Genomic DNA, 20,815 nt, shown 5'->3' with positions numbered 1-20,815 from the left:
TGAACACCCCTGAGTGTTTGTATCACGAAGACATGAGTGCACACACAGAACCACTTCTCTACTCTTATACCATGTTGAAACAAGTGTACTTAACTACTCATAATGAAGTCCCACGACGCACAAGGGTGAGAACACGTCTGAGAATAACAGCACTGAGGAATAGGGAGAGAAACAGAGCCCAGGTGGTGCAGAATGCCATGTAAATGGAGGCATTATTGAACAATTATTCCACAAAATCGAGTCATATATGAGCTGATAGCTGACGAGGCACATAGCACCGAGTTGGCTATAAACCATGTACGACGAGATTGAGTGGAATAACTGTTTTATTCTATCCACATTCACTGGATTTTAAGAAACGGAGCATTTTTATTTTTTGCAAATTTGATAAATCAAAACTGTACACAAAATGTCCAACAAAATTATTTCCACTTAGAATGTAAAGAAACTGGCGAAATGACAGGAGCAATTTGTGGAAAATGCTATAACAAGTGTTGCCAGGCAAAACAAACCTCGCCCGGTAGCACTTATGATGAATATGAAGGAAGATATTGCGAAAACAAAATATGTACCCTATGTGTACATGTGGCTACCGCTTATAAATAAAATAGTTTTCTGATCCCATGTCCATACAGTAAATATAGCATATATATTTACTCTATGAGGCAGTAGCCACAAAAATGAAGCATAATCCAAAAATGAACAATTTAAAAATCACAGAAGTAAAATCTACCAAGTGTCTGTACTTTATATTATTCTACTCTTACCTCTTGCAGTTTTCAAAACTGAAACCTCCAAACCAAGGCTGACATACACACGCTATCGCCATGACCCAAACTCTTATTTCTCAGAAATGGCCCGACGCTAGAGCTCAGTGGAACGCACTTTCCCTCTGTAATAAGCATAAACATGTCTGAAAGTGATTGCTTTAGTCTAGTCCGTAGCGGGCGAGGTAATAATAATAAATCAACAGAGCAGGGAAGTTTTTATCAATGGGGTTTTAAAAGTGGGCATGGCCAAAAGCCATTTCTTTGCGTACGTAAACGAACCAAGAAACCATCCAATGACAGCACAGTGTATGCAAATGAGGCAGATAGTGATTCAATCAGTGTGTTTGTGGGAGGAGTCTGTCCGAAGTAGCGCGCTCCTGCAGTCTGAGCAACCCTCAGAATGTTGGAGGTTCTATTTGAGACCAATGCCCATCTACCCTGAAAGTTTCATAAAGATTGGTCCAGCCATTTTCCCGTAATGTTGCTAACAAAAAAACAAAGAAACCCGACTGATGAAACAATACTTCGTCCTGCTTACTCTGTAGCAGGCAAGGTAATAATAATAATAATTCTTGAAAAATAAAAGCAGGTACATTCTTACCATCAAATACTTTTATTCCATATTTTGTTGCTTGTTTTATGTATTTTTTGGGGTTTTGTTTTCGAGTAGAGTTTTTATTTCGTCCTCGGTTAGTTCAGCAACACGCGTTGTCATTTTGTTTTTCTCTACTCACGGTATACGAGCTGATATCCTAGTAGTAGAGTAGCCAATCAGAGTGCACGATTGCTCATATCCAGTGAATGTGGATAGACTAAAGTCTATTATACTGTATAGACACTCGTCTGGAGCTGAGATTGGAGTGACTGGAAGGAACTTGACTTCCGAATGACATTGCACGTTCTGTAAAGTGTTAAAGTGTTCTCCATGACCCCCAAAGCAATTTCCTTCTAGTAATCTGTGAAGTTGAACTTCTTTATTCCGGCAAAATGTGGATGGACAATGATGTTTAAATTCATTTTCAGGGGAAAGATTTGACAGAATAAGTTGTTCTGTCATAAAGGATAACTCCATAATGTATCTGGAGCCTTCATGACATGTCCTTTGTCTGGCACAGAGAACCAGAGAACAGAAAATCCAGCCAGCCAATAAGAAACCAGAACAGCTGCACCTCCTCTTCTGTCTGTGCTCCTTGTGGACAAACAGCTGGATGACTATAAAAACCCATGTAAAAGCTGCTTTGAAGGAAAATAGAGATGCTGAGTGTTTTTTTTCTTCAGTATCCATATTTTTTTAATCAAAATGCCATCACTCTCTATACATTCTTTTAAAAAGTGTATTTTTTTTAATATCATCGCAGGTCAGATCCAGACACAGATACATCTTTGACATCCTCATGTTGTCGACTATAGATATTCAAAATAGACTGAGGTTCAAACATCAGCAGTTTTTTTTCCCTCCCGCTGGGATGCTTTATTGGTGCTGTATAATATAAATTATTCAAGAAAATGATTTATAGGCTTTTTTAAAAATAATGTCTCATCTCATTATCTCTAGCCGCTTTATCCTGTTCTACAGGGTCGCAGGCAAGCTGGAGCCTATCCTAGCTGACTACGGGCGAAAGGCGGGGTACACCCTGGACAAGTCGCCAGGTCATCACAGGGCTGACACATAGACACAGACAACCATTCACACTCACACCTACGGTCAATTTAGAGTCACCAGTTAACCTAACCTGCATGTCTTTGGACTGTGGGGGAAACCGGAGCACCCGGAGGAAACCCAGGCGGACACAGGGAGAACATGCAAACTCCGCACAGAAAGGCCCTCGCCAGCCACGGGGCTCGAACCCGGACCTTCTTGCTGTGAGGCGACAGCGCTAACCACTACACCACCGTGGCACCCTAAAAATAATGTATTTAAATAATTATATCAATTACTGTTTATTTTCACTATTTTCTACTAATTAGAATCATACTGAAGATCATGACTAGAAGAAAAGTATTAAACTAATTGAAAATAAAGTACTGTGTAAAAGTCTGAGGCACATGCAAAGAAACCCTGTTGACCAAAAAAGGCTTTAAAAAATAATGAAATGAAATGCTTCAACATTAAAAAATACTATAAACAGTAAGCAGCAAGCCATAATAAATTAAACAAAGTCAATATTTGGTGTGAGACCAAATATTATTTGCTTGAAAAAAATATAGTAGTCTGAGGTCCAGTGAGTTCAGTTTTATAAGGAGATGAGCTGTAGGTTTTACTGAGCATCTTCCAGAACCAGCCACAGTTCTTCTGGACACTTTGACTGTCACACTCGCTTCTTCATTTTGCACCAAAACCCAGCAGCCTTCATTATGATTTCTTTCTTTAATCTGAAAAGTGCTCTTTTATGGAATATGCTGCTGCTCAGATACAATTTTTTTTTCCTGTAACATTTAATTTTGTGCTGGAAAAAATACGAACGTTTGGAACTTGAAAATGTTTTTGTACTGACTCGATAATGTAGAAATCATAAAATAGAAATCTGTCACAAAGTTTGTATGAAAAATAAATAGGGACTTTGGCACAGTAGTGAATATTTTCATATTTCAAAATTTAGACATGAAAATGAGCCTTGTTTTCATTTTTCCATTGGAAAACGCCTTTAAAAACAAGTCTTGCTGTTTGAGTTATACTGGGAATTGCAGTTCTTCGTAGTTTTAACCTTACACTAAATCTGAAATTTTAAAGAAATCATATTTACAGTAATAATAATGATAATTGTTTAATAATAATGATGATTGTTAAATGAGGTAAAGGAGTAGATCTGGAGGGTCCTCAGGCATAGAGAGTTTTGGTAAACTGGGATGTATGGATGCTGTCAGTCCCCACTCGCTTGCTCACTCGAGTTTGTTGACGGTGTAGTGGCTGCTGCTTTATGTCCCGGGGCTCCCTCATGCCTGTGTTACCTTCTGGCTCTCCCCTTCTAGTTATGCTGTCGTAGTTAGTTGCCAGAGTCCCTGCTTGTACTCAGTGCAATATGTATACTGTCCCTACTTATTCAGGTGACATTGGGCATACCTAACAACCTGTGCCCCCCCCCCAAAAAAAAAATCTGTCCCTCTGAGTTACATGTCGGTCCTGGGATCGAGATGCTGACCTCTTCTGCTCCTCGGACCTGCCTGATCCATCCTGGTGCCCTACGTCTGGTTGGAGTCTCATCGCATCGCTCCTGTAGAGGACGGCCCCATGTGGACAGTTCAAAGTCACACTTGGAGGACGCTCTGGACGCTTACAGTAATACTTTTATGGCTGAGGACTACAGTTGACTTGCTAACTTTAGGACTGCAGTTGTCATGAACAGTTTTGCACTCAAGTTTACATCAACGAAGAGTTTATAACATCAACGAAACTGACTTCATGTTAAAACTGTTAAATGTTATAGTCATGTTGTCTGTTGTTGCCTAAATGAGGATGGGATCCCTTTTGAGTCTGGTTCCTCTCGAGGTTTCTTCCTCATGTTGTCTGAGGGAGTTTTTCCTTGCCACCGTCGCCACAGGCTTGCTCATTGGGGATAGATTAGGGATAAAATTAGCTCATGTTTTAAGTTGTTTAAATTCTGTAAAGCTGCTTTGCGACAACGTTTATTGTTAAAAGCGCTATACAAATAAACTTGACTTGATAATTTTTGTGAATTTATATATAATAACAACGAAATTGTGGCGACTGCTGGTTTTAGCTAATAAAATAGTGAGTGCAGCTGCAAGGTAGATGGACGTGAGAAATAAATAGATGTATAGACAGATGGACAGAGCGAGAGAGAGAGTTCTAGCCTGTTTTGTTAAATCATCTCATAGTTTTTTCTTTAAATGCTCAAGTATGTCTCACTGGATTTATTTATTTATTTATTTATGGATTGATTGACTGATCAATTGATTGGTGTAAAAGTTTATTTTCTAATGAATAAGCACAACTCTAATTGTTTGTTGCCTTCATGTTTTCATTCACCCAGAAATACTTTAACTGACTTTAAAATATAATCAAATAATTATTTCTTCTTCTTCATCTGATTTTATTATTATTATTAAGATATTGCCTTTGGTCAGGATTGTAATTAAGCTGTTATATAATCTCTGCCTTGGACCCACCCTCTCTGAGGCAGAGTTCCGAGACCTTCCCTCGATTTAAATTTGGGACGAGAACAAAAGTTGTATCTTAAAAATCAGGGGCTGAAGCACACCAAAATGGTAAGCCAACCTTTTTTTTTTTTTAACATTTTGAAATTTCTTTATAAAGCTATGATCACATTCAGTACAAGCTTTAAAATGATGCTGAAAAATATTATTCCTCCTTTTTTCTAGACTTCTTACACAGATAAAGGTGAAAAGGTAGGTCTTCTTGTGCATGTTTACTGAATGAAGACTGAACACTTCAACACTTTCCCAATTCAGTACATTTTATTTCACGACATATTTGTTTATTTATTCTCCTGATTTATTTGATTATTTCATGCCACACCGTCAGCACGAGCAGGGCAAGTTCATCAGCTTCGACCACCTCACTTTCTGGGTTGGGAATGCCAAGCAGGCAAGCTTATTTATTTCTAATAACATGGATTTGTTTTTGTTTTTACTTCACTGTGTCTTAAACTGAACCTCGGAGGAGTTTCTGCACTGAAGGATGCTATTGGCTCTTCAGAGGGGAGGAGGTGTTGGGGTTAAAACTCTATCCTTTGGCTAATTAGATCCATACTGGAAGGGTTTTTCCTTTTTTCCCCTTCCTTTTGAGAGTCAAAAAAACAAAAAAAAATTGGTAAAAAAATTATATATATACACAAGGAAATAATTATTTGATCCCTTGCTGATTTTGTAAGTTTGTCCACTGACAAAGAAATGAACATTCTATAATTTTAATGGTAGGTTTATTTTAACTGTGAGAGACAAAACATCAAAAAGAAAATCCAGAAAATAACTTCATATAAAAGATATAAACTGATTTGCATTTCTTTGAGTGAAATAAGTATTTGAACCCTCTAGCAAACAAGACTTAGTATTTGGTGGCAAAACCCTTGTTGGCAAGCACAGCGGTCAGACGTTTCTTGTAGTTGATGACCAGGTTTGCGCACATGTCAGGAGGAATTCTGGTCCACTCCTCTTTGCAGATCATCTCTAGATCATTAAGGTTTTGAGGCTGTTGCTTCACAACTCGGAGCTTCAGCTCCCTCCATAGGTTTTCTATGGGATTAAGATCTGGAGACTGGCTAGGCCACTCCATGACCTTAATGTGCTTCTTCTTGAGCCACTCCTTTGTTATCTTGGCTGTATGTTTTGGGTCATTGTCGTGCTGGAAGACCCATCCACGACCCATTTTCAGTGTCCTGGCAGAAGGAAGGAGGTTGTCACTCAGGATTTTGCGGTACATGGCCGCGTCCATTCTTCCGTTGATGCGGTGAAGTAGTTGTGTGCCCTTAGCAGAGAAACACCCCCAAAGCATAATGTTTCCACCTCCATACTTGACGGTGGGGATGGTGTTCTTCGGGTCATAGTCAGCATTTTTCTTCCTCCAAACACGGCGAGTTGAGTTAATGCCAAAGAGCTCGATTTTGGTCTCATCTGACCACAGCACCTTCTCCCAATCACTCTCAGAATCCTTCAGGTGTTCTTCATTGGCAAACTTCAGACGGGCCTGCACATGTGCCTTCTTAAGCAGGGGGACCTTGCGGGCACTGCAGGATTTTAATCCATTACGGCGTAATGTGTTACCAGTGGTTTTCTTGGTGACTGTGGTCCCAGCTGCCTTAAGATCATTCACAAGCTCCTCCCATGTAGTTCTAGACTGATCTCTCACCTTTCTCGTGATCCTTGATACCCCAAAAGGTGAGATCTTGCATGGGGCCCCAGACTGGGGTTGATTGATGGTCATTTTGTATTTCTTCCATTTTTGAACTATTGCACCAACAGTTGTCTCCTTCTCACCCAGCTTCTTGCTTATGGTTTTGTAGCCCAGTCCAGCCTTGTGCAGCTCTACAATCTTGTCCCTGATATCCTTAGACAGCTCTTTGGTCTTGCCCATGTTGGAGAGTTTGGAGTCTGATTGATTGATTGATTGATTGATTGATTCTGTGGACAGGTGTCTTTTATACAGGTGTCAATTTAAGACAGCTGTCTTTAATGCAGGTAACGAGTTGATTAGGAGTGTCTAACTGGTCTGTGGGAGCCAGAACTCTTAATGGTTGGTAGGGGATCAAATACTTATTTCACTCAACGAAATGCAAATCAATTTATATATTTTATAAAATGTGATTTTCTGGATTTTCTTTTTGATATTCTATCTCTCACTGTTAAAATAAACCTACCCTTAAAATTATAGACCAGGGGTGTCCAAACTGATCCATGAAGGGCCATGTGGCTGCAGGTTTTCATTCCAGCCATGCAGCAGCACACCTGATTTGGCTCATTCAATCAACTGAACTGTCTTCACACAGTCAAATACTTGCAGCCACACCCACCCTTGATTAAAGGGTGGGTGTGTCAGTTGATTGAATAAGCCAAATCAGGTGTGCTGCTGCATGGCTGGAATGAAAACCTGCGGCCACACGGCCCTTCATGGATCAGTTTGGACACCCCTGTTATAGACTGTTCATATCTTTGCCAGTGGGCAAACTTACAAAATCAGCAAGGGATCAAATAATTATTCCTCCACTATATACACACACACACACACACACATATATATATATATATATATATATATATATATATATATATATATATATATATACACACACACACATATATATATATATATATATATATATATTTGGACGCAGTCCAGCACAAAACACCATGCACACACAGATTCGCACACTTTTCCTGAACAAAGATGGATGTATTTTGACACTCATGTTTTTGTCCCAAGCCGCCTCCTTTTACTGCAGCAAGCTGGGTTTTGAGCCTCTGGCATACCGTGGTCTGGAGACGGACAGCCGTGATGTCGTCTCTCACGTGGTTAAACAGGGAAAGGTGGGCTTTCTGCAGGCAAAAAATTATCAACCAGAAAGTTTTATATCCATATTATTGTTACTGTGGACATTCAGTATACCATCCTCCTGTACTGTGTTGTGAATGAGGCAGATAACATAATATTTGTACTTCCGAGTTTAAGTCTGGGAAACTGTTTCATCGTTAATTTGTATTTCTTTTTTCCCCTACTACAGATTATTTATGTTTTCTCCTCTGCACTGAGTCCTGGTAACAAAGGTTAGCTCATACTCCGCATGGTTTATCTATCTGCAAACGTCAAGGAATAAAAGACTACCGGGAATGTTGGTACAGGAAAATAATCAACCCCCAAAGTTATTTTCCCATAGCTAACATCTTGTGAAGTGTTTTATTTCACTTATTCCACAGCAATTTTGTCAACACTAATAACCAGTCGATAAACAGTATCTGAAATCTGTCTAATTTGCAAATGTACAGTATAATGCTGGATGTTTCTAATCAGAGATGGGGGAGCACTTGGTGAAACATGGAGATGGAGTCAAAGACATCGCTTTCACTGTGGAGGACTGTGACTCCTTAGTGCAGGTAAAGAACAACATCACTTTTCATCTGCACTTCTTCATCAAGTCATTTTTGTTTAAACACAAAGGCCACGCCTTCTTCACTGTGACTGACAGATACAAAGGGCACACCCCTTCACAGTGACTGACAGACACAAGGGCCACACCCCTTTGACTGTGACAGACACAAAGGCCACACCCCTTCACTGTGACTGACAGACACAAAGGCGATGCCTCCTTCACTGTGACTGACAGACACAAAGGCGATGCCTCCTTCACTGTGACTGACAGATACAAAGGCCACACCCCTTTCACTGTGACAGACAGACACAAAGGCTACACCCCTTTCACTGTGACTGACAGACACAAAGGCCACATTTCCTTCACTGTGATTGACAGACACAAAGGCCATACCCCTTCACTGTGACTGACAGACACAATGGCCATACCCCTTTCACTGTGACTGACAAAAAGGCCACACCCCCTTCACTGTGACTGACAGACACAAAGGCCACACCTCTTTCACTGTGACAGACACAAAGACCACACCCTTTTCACTGTGACTGACAAAAACAAAGGCCACACCTCTTTCACTGTGACTGCCAACATAAAGGCTACACCCCTTCACTGTGACTGACAGACACAAAGGCCACACCCCTTTCACTGTGACTAACAAAAAGGCCACACCCTTTTCACTGTGACTGACAGAAACAAAGGCCACACCTATTTCACTGTGACTGCCAAACATAAAGGCTACACCCCGTCACTGTGACTGACAGACAGAAAGGCCACACCCCTTTCACTGTGATGACAGACACAAAGGCCACACCCCCTTTACTGTGAAGATCAGCATCACTTTTCAGCTTCACTCCTTCATCAAGTTATTTTAGTTATCCGATGAACACAGCCTTAAAAACGGATTACAGTCGGAGCCTTAGGAAAAGATTCTGAACATCCATCTGGAAACTAGTGATGTGTCATATGTGAACAAGTCGACTCTTATTGGTGAGCTGAACCAAATGATCTGACTCACTAAAATGAGCTGAAACTACAGCACCGTTTTCAGTGTGTATGCATGTCCTTTTCCATCGTGTGTGTGTATACAGAAAGCCAGAGAGCGAGGTGCCATCATCCTCAAGGAACCTCATGTGCTGAAGGACGACTTTGGCAGCGTGAAATTGGCTGTGCTACAGACAGTACGAATGTCTTCATTCCTTTTGGAAGATAGTTTTAAAACCCTCCTCTTTCTACTAATCTACTTCTAAACCATCAGTCATACAGCAACAAGAGCTCCATTAAAGTAATTCACATTTATTCATTTGGAAAACTTACAGAGCAGCTTACTAGAGAGGCGGAGTCCAGTAAGCTGAGACTTTATCCAGCTGAGTAGATGAGAGTTAAGGTGTTTGCTTAATGGTGACAATCTAGCAGTCCTGGGATCTGACAAATGTTAAATAATTAATTAGTGCAAAAGAACTGAGCCGTACAAATATCACTGCTGTCGTCCCGGTTTTGTAGCCCCAGTTTCTTATTTTCCTCTTTTCAGTATGGAGACACGACTCACACACTGGTGGAGAGAAATGGATACACAGGACTTTTTCTCCCAGGATTCCACATGCCGCTCTTCCGTGATCCTCTCCTGGCTCAGCTGTGAGTGTAGAAGGACATGTTATGTTTAGCAGTTGTTGTCTCAATAATTTTGACATAGTTTCTACAAGGTGAAAGTGAGAATTCTGAAATTGTGGTTTCTTCCTGCACAGGCCGAGCGGCCATTTGGATTTTATTGATCATGTGGTGGGAAACCAGCCAGATGATGAGATGATGCCTGTGGTGGAATGGTGAACAAATAGATTTCTCTAAAATGAGAGTTACTTCCTCTTGCTGTTTCCCCCTGCTTTTCTGATATATTTGATAATTCATTTAATACTCAGGACGGTTCTTCCAAATGACACGTAGGAGTGTGTATCTGTCTTTAAGTATCTCAATACTTTATTTTCAAACCAGTGTGTAAAACATATTCAAATCAGTCAATGTTTTAAAGCAGTTTTGGTGCAAAATGATGTTATTCCGTATTGTGTCACTAAAAAAACGTGTTGGCTTTAAGGTTCCTCATAAAAGACCACACCTTCACTGATTGACAGACACAAAGGCTACACTCCTTCACTGTGACTGACAGACACAAAGGCCACACTTCCTTCCCTATGACTAACTGACACAAAGGCCACACCCCTTCACTGTGACTGACAGACAAAGGCCACACCTCCTTCACTGTGACTGACAGACAGAAAAGCCACACCCCTTCCATGTGACTGACAGACACAAAGGCCACACCTCCTTCACTGTGACTGACAGACAGAAAAGCCACACCCCTTCACTGTGACTGACAGACACCTCTTTCACATGACATACACAAAGGCCACACCCCTTCACTGTGACTGACGTCTGACAAAAGAATACGTTGAAGTAGGCCATGCCTACTTCACTGTGACTGACAGACACCAAGGCCACACCTCCTTCACTGTGACTGACAGACACAAAAGCCACACCTCCATCAATGTGACTCACAGACACAAAGACCACTGTGACTGACAGACACAAAGGCCACACCCCTTTACTGTGACTGACGTCTGACAAAAAAATAAGTTGACGTAGGCCATGCCTACTTCACTGTGACTGACAGACACAAAGGCCACACCTCTTCACTGTGACTGACGTCTGACAAAAGCATAAGTTGAAGTAGGCCATGCCTACTTCACTGTGACTGACAGACACCAAGGCCACACCTCCTTCACTGTGACTCACAGACACAAAGACCACTGTGACTGACAAACACAAACGTCACACCTCCTTATCTGTGACTGACAGACACAAAGGCCACACCCCTTCACTGGGACTGACAAACAAAAAAGCCACACCTCCTTCTCTGTGACTGACTGACCCAAAGGCCACACCTCTGTCACTGTGACTGACAGACACAAAGGCCACACCTCTTCACTGTGACTGACAAACACAAAAGCCACACCTCCTTCACTGTGACTGACAGACACAAAGGCCACACCTCTGTCACTGTGACTGACAGACACAAAGGCCACACCCCTTCACTGTGACTGACAGACACCAAGGCCACACTTCCTACACTGTGAGTCACAGACACAAAGGCCACACCCCTTCATTGTGACTGACAGACACAAAGGCCACACCTCCTTCACTGTGATTGACAGACACATAGTCCACACCTCCTTCACTGTGATTGACAGACACATAGTCCACACCTCCTTCACTGTGATTGACAGACACATAGTCCACACCTCCTTCACTGTGATTGACAGACACATAGTCCACACCTCCTTCACTGTGATTGACAGACACATAGTCCACACCTCCTTCACTGTGATTGACAGACACATAGTCCACACCTCCTTCACTGTGAATGACAGACACATAGTCCACACCTCCTTCACTGTGACTGACAGACACAAAGGCCAATGTGTGCTGAAATAATTCTGCCCATTTTTAATGCTTTATTCCATAGTTTATTAGATCCACCTTCCTTTTAGCTAACCGTCAGTGAACCAACCATGACTGTGTGTGTGTGTGTGTGTGTGTGTGTGTGTGTGTGTGTGTGTGTGTGTGTGTGTGTACAGGTACCAGAGGAACCTCCTGTTCCACCGTTTCTGGTCTGTAGATGATAAACAGCTGCAGACAGAGTTCAGCGCTCTGCGCTCCATCGTGGTGGCTAATTACGAGGAGACAGTGAAGATGCCAATCAACGAACCTGCCTTTGGTAAACGCAAGTCCCAAATCCAGGCAAGCAACCACACGCGCGCACACACACACACACACACACACACACACACACACATTACCAGTCATTATGCACAGTATGCACTATGGATGGCCATATTTTCGCTATTCACATACAGTATGTCCATGTTTATATGAGTAATATTAGAATTAGCCGAGAAGAAAATAGTTTATATTGTTGTAAATAAAAATAGTAAAAATTTTAATATTTGTTTATCACATACATCTTAAAGGACAAGGCCACTTTTTTTCAACTAGCCTGCCCATAGATGCCATTCATATTTGTTCTCGAATCTTTCTCAACTCATTCCATAGGTGCTAAAGAAGCAACTGGACTTGCTTGAAATCCTTGATGTTTCATTTCTCATCCAAAAGCCTTCTTCAGTTCTGTCTGACTAGTGGGGAGTTCCAGGTATTTATCCTCTAGTGGACCAAAAGCAACCCTAAGGAGAGTCATTGAGGTCACATGGGTCGCTGACCCATGGATTGTTGACCCTAACATCCTGTAGATTGTTAGGGTCACTGGAGGCTGGGTGTGAACAGTGTTAGCAACCTAGAGGGTCGTTAGGATGATCTGTGGGTCACTGACTCTCTCTGCCATCATGTGAGTCTTTGAATTCAGCTGAGTCTTGGTGTGGATGTGTATTCAGTTTTCTGAGAAGTGTGCCAAATGCGTAGATGTGAATACACATCCACACCAAAACTCAGCTGACTTCAATGACTCACATGATATCAGAGAGAAACCCTAATGACCCTCTAGGCTGTTAACACCATTCACACCCGGCTTCCAGTGACCCTAACAACCTACAGGATGACTGAGGCTACATCCACACGACAACGGCAACGAGATGTTATTTAAAAATATATCGCGTCCAAATGGGCAACGATCAGTAAAATATCAGGTCCATATGGCAACGCAACGCTTGCTGAAAACGATGCAATACACATGCCACACCTCTAGGGGCGCTGTAAGACGATCCCTTCGGAGACACCAGAAGAATAGAAGAAGTAAGGACGCATGCGCATAAACTATTATGCGCAAGACTTCATATTAGCCACAAAGTCAGGAAAATCTGTTCGTAAAATTACATTATAATGACCAAATACAATGAAAAGTATTTTTCCAGTCTCACCTGTGAAAGGTAATCCCATGTGATCCCGTTTGGACGGTACAGTTAAACGCAGCTAATCTTTATTCTCCGCTTTGACCTATCCAATATGGCGGCGAGGATGACATATGATTCTACGCGGAAGGCGGCGTCTTTAATGGTCCGGAATAAATTGAATGCTACACGTTGATGGATTAATTTGTTGTTTCTCACCTGTGAAAGGTAATCCCATGTGATCTTGTTTGGACGGTACAGTTAAACGCAGCTAATCTTTATTCTCCGCTTTGACCTATCCAATATGGCGGCGAGGATGACGTATGATTCTACGCGGAAGGCAGCGTCTTTAATGGTCCGGAATAAATTGAATGCTACACGTTGATGGATTAATTTGTTGTTTCTCACCTGTGAAAGGTAATCCCATGTGATCTCGTTTGGACGGTAAACCTGTTGGTACAGTTAAACGCAGCACATGAATCTTTATTCTCCGCTTTGACCTATCCAATATGGCGGCGAGGATGACGTATGATTCTACGCGGAAGGCAGCGTCTTTAATGGTCCGGAATAAATTGAATGCTACACGTTGATGGATTAATTTGCTCTTCTACGCCCTTTTTGAGGAATGTATTGTAGGATTTACTGTAAACCAACATCTGAAGAGGTGAGGGTCAACAACCCATGTGACCTCAACGACTGTCCTTAGGGTTGCTTTTGGTCCATGAGAAGATACAACCCTGATTCCAAAAAAGTTGGGACAAAGTACAAATTGTAAATAAAAATGGAATGCAATAATTTACAAATCTCAAAAACTGATATTGTATTCACAATAGAACATAGACAACATATCAAATGTCAAAAGTGAGACATTTTGAAATTTCATGCCAAATATTGGCTCATTTGAAATTTCATGACAGCAACACATCTCAAAAAAGTTGGGACAGGGGCAATAAGAGGCTGGAAAAGTTAAAGGTACAAAAAAGGAACAGCTGGAGGACCAAATTGCAACTCATTAGGTCAATTGGCAATAGGTCATTAACATGACTGGGTATAAAAAGAGCATCTTGGAGTGGCAGTGGCTCTCAGAAGTAAAGATGGGAAGAGGATCACCAATCCCCCTAATTCTGCGCTGACAAATAGTGGAGCAATATCAGAAAGTTCGACAGTGTAAAATTGCAAAGAGTTTGAACATATCATCATCTACAGTGCATAATATCATCAAAAGATTCAGAGAATCTGGAAGAATCTCTGTGCGTAAGGGTCAAGGCCGGAAAACCATACTGGGTGCCCGTGATCTTTGGGCCCTTAGACAGCACTGCATCACATACAGGCATGCTTCTGTATTGGAAATCACAAAATGGGCTCAGGAATATTTCCAGAGAACATTATCTGTGAACAGAATTCACCGTGCCATCCGCCGTTGCCAGCTAAAACTCTATAGTTCAAAGAAGAAGCCGTATCTAAACATGATCCAGAAGCGCAGACGTCTTCTCTGGGCCAAGGCTCATTTAAAATGGACTGTGGCAAAGTGGAAAACTGTTCTGTGGTCAGACGAATCAAAATTTGAAGTTCTTTATGGAAATCAGGGACGCCATGTCATTCGGACTAAAGAGGAGAAGGACGACCCAAGTTGTTATCGGCGCTCAGTTCAGAAGCCTGCATCTCTGACGGTATGGGGTTGCATTAGTGCGAGTGGCATGGGCAGCTTACACATCTGGAAAGACACCATCAATGCTGAAAGGTATATCCAGGTTCTAGAGCAACATATGCTCCCATCCAGACGACGTCTCTTTCAGGGAAGACCTTGCATTTTCCAACATGACAATGCCAAACCACATACTGCATCAATTACAGCATCATGGCTGCGTAGAAGAAGGGTCCGGGTACTGAACTGGCCAGCCTGCAGTCCAGATCTTTCACCCATAGAAAACATTTGGTGCATCATAAAACGGAAGATACGACAAAAAAGACTTAAGACAGTTGAGCAACTAGAATCCTACATTAGACAAGAATGGGTTAACATTCCTATCCCTAAACTTGAGCAACTTGTCTCCTCAGTCCCCAGACGTTTACAGACTGTTGTAAAGAGAAAAGGGGATGTCTCACAGTAGGAAACATGGCCTTGTCCCAACTTTTTTGAGATGTGTTGTTGTCATGAAATTTAAAATCACCTAATTTTTCTCTTTAAATGATACATTTTCTCAGTTTAAACATTTGATATGTCATCTATGTTCTATTCTGAATAAAATATGGAATTTTGAAACTTCCACATCATTGCATTCCGTTTTTATTTACAATTTGTACTTTGTCCCAACTTTTTTGGAATCGGGTTTGTAACTACCTGGAACTCCCCACGAGTCAGACAGAACTGAAGAAGCTTTTTGGATGAGAGGTGAAACGTCTTCAAGGATTTCAAGCAAGTCCAGTTGCCTTCTTTAGCACCTATGGTTTACGATGACCTGGATGACCGAGAACCTTCACAGCTGCACTCTCAACTTATTCTTTTGTACTGACATCTTTTATTATCACTTGCAACTATTTTCAAAATCAAAAGAATAAATGAGTCCAAATGTGTCATAATTGAGGAACAAAACACATAGGGGTGTGCTGTTATAGGAAAATAATCAGTGACAGGGTGGAACGGAGTTGCTTTACCTCGCTGAAGTTAATTATTTTCCTATAACAGTACCATCCCAAGTTATCACTTATACTGAATTGGATATAAAGACAGTCAGGTCTTAATCAGTACTTGTGTGTGTTTGTGTGTGTAGGAGTATGTGGACTATTACGGTGGCCCGGGAGTCCAGCACATTGCCATGAACACCTTGAACATTATTGAAGCTGTGAATAAAGAGCATCTATCCGACATCTTGTCCTAGGATGTGCTCCAAAACTAACAAACTCGGGTTAGAACCCACATGTGATATATCATATATCTATAAAAGGTGACTATACCAAACTAACATTATAATTCAACTAGTGCGTCAATTAATGTTTATTTTTAGTAAATAAATCTGGATTTTTTTCTCCCTAATTTATTACTAGATTAAATATTTTCCTAAGTGTTCCTGTAAATGTAACCATGTGACCAGCAAAACATATTTGGATGCGTGACAAATTAAAGGAAAAACTACTGGGTGGCATTTGCACTGAGACAGCACTCATCATCATCATCATCATCATCATCATCAAAACAGTACCTGAGGGTTGTGTTCAGTGCTCTAGCACACTTCCAGAGATGTATAGAATCTACACCAAAGAGCACTGAAGCTATTCTGATGGCTCGTGGTGACCAAACACCATAACACACTGATGGTTTTTTTTTCTTTAAATTGTCATCTATCTGTATATGTATGTATACATGTACTGTACATTGGACCTTCAGTTTTTATGAGCGCGTATGTGTGTGTGTGTGGGTGTGTGTAGATCCGTAATTTGAAGGAGCGTGGCATGGAGTTCATGACTGTGCCAGATACCTACTATGAGCATCTCCGTGAGAAACTAAAAGACTCAAAGGTCAAAGTCAATGAGGACATCAGCATCATAGAGGTCTGTTTCTCCTCTCAGTCTCCTCTTTTCTGAAACAAATAAGGAACGATTTGGTCTTGACACCAGCGAACACATTCACTGCAACAAACAACCACATGCCGTTGTTCATCTAGGAGCTGAACATTTTGGTGGACTACGATGATAACGGTTATCTCCTTCAGATCTTCACCAAACCAGTCCAGGATCGTCCAACTGTGTTCCTAGAGGTGATTCAGCGCAACAATCACCAGGTCTGGACAATCCAAACTGACAAAGATACACAAAACCTAATTTAATATATATTACAACCCGAATTCCAAAAAAGTTGGGACGCTGTGTAAACTGTAAATAAAAACAGAATGCGATAATTTGCAAATCATATAAACCTCATATTTCATTGAAAATAGTACAAGGACAGCATATCAAATGTTGAAACTGAGAAATTTTATTGTTTTTTGAAAAATGTATGCTCATTTTGAATTTGATGTCAGCAACACATTTCAGAAAAGTTGGGACAGGGGCATGTTTACCACTGTGTTGCATCACCTCTACTTTTAACAAAACTCTGTAAATGTTTGGGAACTGAGGAGACCAATTGCTGTAGTTTTGAAAGAGAAATGTTGTCCTATTCTTGCCTGATGTATAATTTCAGTTGCTCAACAGTTTGGGGTCTCCTTTGTCGTATTCTGTGTTTCATAATGCGCCAAATGTTTTAAATGGGAGACAGGTCTGGACTGCAGGCAGGCCAGTTTAGCACCCTAACTCTTTTACTACGGAGCCATGCAGTTTTAATATGTGTAGAAAGCAGTTTGGCATTGTTTTGCCTTCCCTGAAAAAGATTTTGTCTGGATGGCAGCATATTGCTCTGAAACGTGTATATTGCTTTTGAACTGCACTGATAACAAGCTGGATGGTCCCTCTCCTCTTTAGCCTGGAGGATGTGGTGTCCATGATTTTGAAAAAGAATTTCTACTTTTGATTCATCAGACCTCAGGACAGTTTTCCACTTTACCTGTCTGTCCAGACCTGTCTGTCCATGGTAAAAGAGTTCGAGCCCAGAGAAGGTGGTGGTGCTTCTGGATATTGTTTATATGTGGTTTTAACTTGCATTTGTGGATGCAGTAATGAAGTGTTTTCACAGACGATGGTTTTCTGAAGTGTTCCTGAGCCCATACAGTGATTTCCACTACAGACACGTGTCTGCTTTTAATGCCGTGTCACCTGAGGGCCTGAAGATCACCAGCATCCAATGTCAGTTTTCAGCCTTGTCTCTTGCATACAGAGATTTCTCCAGATTCTCTGAATCTTTTAATGATATTATGTACCATAGATGATGTGATCCTCAAATTCTTTGCAGTTTTATATTGAGGAACGTTATTCTTAAATTGTTGTACTGTTTGCCCACGCAGTCTTTCACAGAGCGTTGAACCCCTCCCCATCTTTACTTTTGAAAGACTCCGCCTCTCTGGGATGCTCTTTTTATACCCAATCATGTTACTGACCTGCTGCCTATTAACCAAATTAGTTTTTTTCAATCATTACACAACTTTTTCAGTCTTTTGTTGCCCCTGTCCCAACTTTCCTGAAATGTGTTACTGACATCAAATTCAAAATGAGCATATATTTTGCAAAAAAACAATAAAATTTCAGTTTCAACATGTGATGTGTTGTCTTTGTACTATTTTTAATGAAATATAGGCTTTCCATGATTTGCAAATCTTCACATTCTGTTTTTTATTTATGTTTTACACAGTGTCCCAACTTTTTTGGAACTGGGGTTGTATACTATATATATATATATATATATATATATATATATATATATATATATATATATATATATATATGTGTATGTACTATTCTAGAATGTACACTAATGTCTGTGTTTGTGCACATGTTACCAATTTATTATTTGGAATTTATACCACAAGATGTTGATTAATTTTCGATAACGGCAGCTCTGAATTTATGTTTTGAGGTTTCTCTGGTAAATAACAGCTGAATTTTTTGGTTTGGTAAATTCAAGAGAGAAAGAAAGGCCGGTGAGAGAGAGAGAAAGAGAGACTACTATAATAAATATGTCTCATTTTAATGTTACAGGGCTTCGGTGCAGGGAACTTCAAGTCTCTGTTTGAGGCAATTGAGGCAGACCAGCATGCCAGAGGGAACCTCACTGTCCTCATGCCCAACGGGACATCAGAACAAATCTGAAATCGTTATTTACCAACATATCCACTCATCATTTAATATCTGAAAGCTGTGATATATATATATATATATATATATATATATATATATATATATATATATATATATATATATAAAGAATATGAAACTCTTTACTTTTGAATGAATTTTTTTTTAATTTGAATTTGAATTTATTTCGAACATGTATAAAAATGTATGTAACTATTTGTACATACAAAAGAAAGAAAACGAGAAAGTGACAAAAAAAGAATAAATAAAATAACATAAAGAGCTAAGACATTACAATACACCGCACATTGCTCGAAAAAGGAGTGGCAAGAAGTACAATACTTTTTTTAATTTCCCACCCCTCTTTAACTACCCCGAAATCCAAACTACATTAATACACCTATAAAAATATATACCATATATCCACTTCATGAATATCTATATGAATATATAATTGTAAAAATAAATATATACTACATACCATATATATATACATACATATATGGTATGTAGTATATATTTATTTTTGTAATTATATATATACTTCAATGCAGTATCACTGAGGATGGTTTTTTTTAAACTCATTCATGAATCTGGTTCTTTTACCAAACAGCTGTTTGAACATTGTCAGTGGTAACATAAGCTCCTTATGGTTAGTATGAGAAATAATGTAAGGTAGTAATTTGTGCCTTATTATAGTTATATTATATTATATTGTGCGGCTTGAAAACGCAGCACGACCACATGGTTACACAAAACCTTCCCAGCAGCAAATGTGAACAGCACAAGCTGTTTCATATTACAGGCTTCCTAACTGCTTGCAGTACAACCTTCTGAACATCAGGAGATGACACAGTCCGAAACATTTACTGAACACTAGAAAAGGTATAGTTAAGAAACAAGACTCAACAAAAATGAAGATAATTGAAAAGGGCAAGCAACAAACCTGCAACTGCAGTGGAATCAATGAACTTGAACTTACTGTACATATGTCTGAAACCACACCCTGTTCACTACACAGCGCCATATTTGCCATTTTGTAGCCACGTCTGAAACTCTAAAGGAGAATTATTGAAATCCACGCTAGCAAAAATCAGAGCTGTAAATCAATATATCACTTTGACTTCGACGTTCAGTGTTCGGCTTCAACAGACTTTTTCTGCTCTGATAAACGTCAATTACAACATATAAAAAGTATTAATTATGCAATCCAGTAAACTTAAACAAATGTTTTTTTTTTATTCAGATTTTTAAATCAGTAAAATATTCCTGTTAGGAATTGCTGTGGCTATTGATGCTGTTCCTGTCAGAGTTTGTCTACTTTTAAAGAGCTTTATTAAGCCACAGTTTCATTCCTTGCTACTGCATCAATAAAAATAGTGTTTGGGTAAATTCGTTTCTTTTTCCCATCTAAACCCTGTGTGAGAAATACATGAAGATTAGCACACTAATTTATTAAGTAACAATTATTCGCCGAAGGTGAAGTGAATATCGGTGATGAAGTCAATGTTATTATTCACTGAGCCTGAGGCGGATAATTGTTTTTGTATAAATACACCGGTGATTATTTAAAAAAAGAAATTTTGAAATTGTATGAAACAAAATTTATTTCAAACTTCAAAAGCGTCATGCAAATGTAATAATGGCGCGGCGCAGACTTGTCACTCATCTAAGCCAAATCACATAAAATACTTTGTTTTTAAATCGATAAAATAAATCACAATTCCACCTTACCTTTGAATCGTTTTAGACCAAACTTCGTAGCATCTTTAGTGCTTTTAGGAACAGCATTTTCTTTCATCATTTGTAATTCTTACTCATTACGGTGACAAAACACTTAGCCGCCATTTTGCCGAGTCGTTTGAGGTGATTA

At 40.0% G+C, this 20,815-nt stretch overlaps 1 protein-coding gene across 1 annotated transcript; it reads left to right on the top strand.

The window, feature by feature from the left end:
- The first annotated feature begins 4,951 nt into the window (after positions 1–4,951).
- On the top strand, positions 4,952–19,000 carry hpdb (4-hydroxyphenylpyruvate dioxygenase b). Its single transcript, XM_060930674.1, has 14 exons — positions 4,952–4,997; positions 5,112–5,138; positions 5,275–5,341; positions 7,669–7,772; positions 7,967–8,009; positions 8,254–8,336; positions 9,418–9,507; positions 9,858–9,961; positions 10,072–10,149; positions 11,956–12,118; positions 15,990–16,061; positions 16,645–16,767; positions 16,881–16,997; positions 18,847–19,000. Exons 1-14 carry the CDS (start codon positions 4,995–4,997, stop codon positions 18,955–18,957), a joined length of 1,185 nt encoding a protein of 394 aa, XP_060786657.1. The 5' UTR covers positions 4,952–4,994; the 3' UTR covers positions 18,958–19,000.
- The last annotated feature ends 1,815 nt before the right edge of the window (positions 19,001–20,815 follow it).

The sequence above is a fragment of the Neoarius graeffei genome, chromosome 10 (assembly GCF_027579695.1).
Source record: "Neoarius graeffei isolate fNeoGra1 chromosome 10, fNeoGra1.pri, whole genome shotgun sequence".
NCBI classification, from domain to species: domain Eukaryota; kingdom Metazoa; phylum Chordata; class Actinopteri; order Siluriformes; family Ariidae; genus Neoarius; species Neoarius graeffei.
This window is presented reverse-complemented; position numbering and strand designations above follow the sequence as displayed.